The sequence below is a fragment of the Pteropus vampyrus genome, unplaced genomic scaffold, assembly GCF_000151845.1.
Source record: "Pteropus vampyrus isolate Shadow unplaced genomic scaffold, Pvam_2.0 Scaffold85, whole genome shotgun sequence".
Classification (NCBI taxonomy): domain Eukaryota; kingdom Metazoa; phylum Chordata; class Mammalia; order Chiroptera; family Pteropodidae; genus Pteropus; species Pteropus vampyrus.
In genome coordinates this window covers 1529868-1533336 of record NW_011888866.1, presented here as the reverse complement: position 1 = coordinate 1533336, position 3469 = coordinate 1529868, and the positions used below count along the sequence as shown (strand labels likewise).

The 3469-nt window shown below is 31.3% G+C and overlaps 1 protein-coding gene across 16 annotated transcripts in view; it reads right to left on the bottom strand.

The window, feature by feature from the left end:
* Positions 1 to 3469, bottom strand: part of HERC1 (HECT and RLD domain containing E3 ubiquitin protein ligase family member 1) — a 175427-nt gene that overhangs the window by 110613 nt on the left and 61345 nt on the right. For all 16 annotated transcript variants that reach the window (XM_023532512.1, XM_023532511.1, XM_023532510.1 and 13 more), the window contains one exon: positions 1074 to 1199. In XM_023532512.1, coding sequence (XP_023388280.1) covers positions 1074 to 1199 — 126 coding nt within the window. The remainder of the gene's footprint in view (positions 1 to 1073; positions 1200 to 3469) is intronic.

The following is a 3469-nucleotide window of genomic DNA, read 5'->3' as shown; positions in this document are numbered from 1 at the left end:
AGAAAAAAAAGGATCCCAGGGAGGAAAAACCTATACTAAATGATGCTATCTAATCCATTTAATATCTTAATTAACTATAATCTTTTAGAAAGTGTGTAATCGAAAAAAAGCTATCCCACTAATACTATTTGGGAAAATGTAACTTATAATTTTATTCCATCCTTTATTATAACACCTAAAACTCTAAGCTAAAATGGCATGCTCCGCATAATGATTTTAGCACAGTAAGAGGAGGAAATGTCAACAGATAAATTATGCTATACATTCTTCTACAGAATTACCAATTAAACTATTTATTCTAATGTTTAAAATAAATCACTGAAATCTAAACTAATGCAAAATACTCATTGGAAGACATCTGTGAATATTATATTACCATTTTCCCTCCCCAAATCTGTAACTCTATAAATTGATTATTCTACTTGATTAGGAAAATGTACTTATTTTTATATATAGAACAGATTAAAAATGGAAAGAAAAGGCATACATACTCATATCATCACTTTTTCATAAGTCATCTTTTACTTTTTATGTAAGCAATTTCAAACAAAGTTCTGCACATGCCCTCAATTTCAACTCAGTACATTACCTCCCCAAATCTGTAACTCTATAAATTGATTATTCTACTTGATTAGGAAAATGTGCTTATTTTGATATATAGAACAGATTAAAAATGGAAAGAAAAGGCATACTCATATCATCAAACACTTTTTCATAAGTCATCTTTTACTTTTTATGTAAGCAATTTCAAACAAAGTTCTGCACATGCCCTCAATTTCAACTCAGTACATTACAAACAAACCAAAAGTTCTCTGGTTTGACAGTATAAGCAACACTAAAAAAATTAGTCATTAATTTTAATAATTAGCCACAAATCATTTAATAAATTATCATTTACTTCACCTTCATTAGAAATCTGGGAACTCTTCTAGCAGAAAACATTAAATATTAGGATTTACCAGACCCACCAAATTAAGTATTATTTCATAAACACAAGGCAATCAATTAGCTTTATTTTCCTATTTTTTTTCCCTGATATTACTGGTTTACTTAAATACCATGCAAAGGCTCACCTGTCCTTTAGATAAGCTTTCCCATCTATCAGGTCCCTGGGGTAAGAGAGAATGAAGTAATTCCATACGTTCTCGTAATGGAGGTAACAGCATGGTTGCTCCCACTGACAGAGTTTCAATCACCACCTAATATCAAAAAAGAAAAGTAGATTTATTGACCTGATTCTAATCTTAATAAGTAAAAAGATAAAATAATCCACTGAGTATTAGGATCATAGAAGTCTAAAGAAAGAGGATCGTGGAAGTCTAAATAAAGATGGCATGTGAAAAAAGAAAATATGCAAATCTTTCTTTAGATGTCTTTAAGAAAACCAGAATACATATTTTGGATTTGCCACTAAATAGATAATCATTACCAACAAATATTTAGTGTTGAATCTATAGCACTGAATCTGGTAAGGCTCTTTGCAAAGTGCTGTGGATACAGAAATGAACAAGACAGATGAAAGCCCTGCTTTCATGAGCATATAGTCTATTAAGAAAGAGAGACCCTGAGCAAGTGCTTATAATTGTCAAAGAAAATTAAAAGGAAAGAAAAAGAAAGTGTAAACTTGAATGAGCACACACAAAAAAAGGCAATTAACATGGCCTGTGGGCTCACAGAAGGTTCCTCCATAAGGCTTAGGCATTTAAGTTAAGAACTAGAAAATGAGCAAGACTTAGCCAAACAGAAGTATAGGTAGTGAGAACAGCATAAAGAATAGCTGTATTATCTATGACACATAACTTCTCTGTGTCATCGTTTCTTTATCAGTAAAATGAGGTTGTTGGACTAGAATAAAAACAATCAAAGATTAAGAAAATGAGCTCTTATAAATTAAAAACATGACAGAAGAAATAAAAAACTCAATAAAAGGGTTAGAATACAAAATAAAATTTCTCGTAGAGAGAAAAAAGTAGAAAACAGGAAAGAAAACACAAGAAAATTAAAAGAACTGTCCAGAAGGGCTAGTATTCCAATAATGAGTCCCAGAGAGAGAAAAAAAAACACAGAAAACAATGAAGAGGAAATAGCAATACACTTCAAGATAATTTCTTAAAACTGAAGGCATTGCAGCATTATTCACAATGACCAAGACATGGAAACAACTGAAGAGTCCTTCGACAGATGATTGGATAAAGAAGATGTGGTACATATATACATATATATAAAGGAATATTACTCAGCCATAAGAAGAGATGAAATACAGCATTTGCAACAACATGGATGGATCTTGAGAACATCATGCTAAGCGAAATAAGTCAGACTACAAAAGTCAAGAATCCCGTGATTTTGCTCATGTGAAATATAAAACTGAAAGCAACAAACAAGACAAATAAACAAAAACTAATGGATATAGACAACAGTATAATTACCAGAGGGAAGGTGGGGAGAGGTAGAAAAAGGTAAAGGAGATCAAATATATGGTGATGGAGATTTAACCTTGGGTGGTGAACACACAATGCAATATACAGATAATGTACTACAGAACTGTAAACTTGAAACCTGTATAATATTATTAACCAATGTCACCCCAATAAATTCAATTTAAAAAAACTGATGAGTGTCCAAATTAAAACAATCCATATAAGTATACACCACAATGGATAAAATCAGATCCACATCAGTTCATATCATTTTCAAATGCAAGAACACAAAGGAACAAGTAGAACGTGCTACAGAATTCAGGAGAAGAAAACAGATTTCTATACAAAAGATCAAAAATTTAAATAGCACTGATTTTCTGAGTAACAACACTGAAAGCTAGAAGGCAATGCCTTTACATTCTCATGGAAAAAATGATTTTCAATTTAGAATTCTATGCCTCAACTATTCATGAAGATATTCATTTTGCAAACTACTTAAGTATGAGTATATTCTCAAAGAATATATTTTCTATCTACCCTCTCTCAGAAGTGTCTGATAGATAGAAACCTAGCAGACACTTTAACCAACTGATCAAGGTCAAAGTCTCCAGTCATAAAACACATCAAAATCATGAATCCCATATGATGTACTGAGGACATATTATCATCTCTGTGGTATTCTTACCAAAAATGCATAACCTCAGTCCAATCATGAGAAAATAACAAAGATATTCAATAAAATAATTGACCAGTACTCATGAAGTGTTTAGGTCATGAAAGACAAGGAAAGAATGAGGAATTAGTATAGAGTGCAATAGACTAAAGAGAAATAACAACTAAATGTATTATAGGATCCTGAATAGGATTCTGCAAAAGAACATGGATATTAGTGGTATTAACGAAATTTCTAATAATTAAAAGTATTAAACCAATGTTAATTTCCTGGTCTTGACAGTTGTACTATGGTTATCTAAGACATTGGTATTAGAGAGAACTGGGTGAAAGATACATGAAAACTATTATTTATGCAACTTTTCCTTAAGTCTATA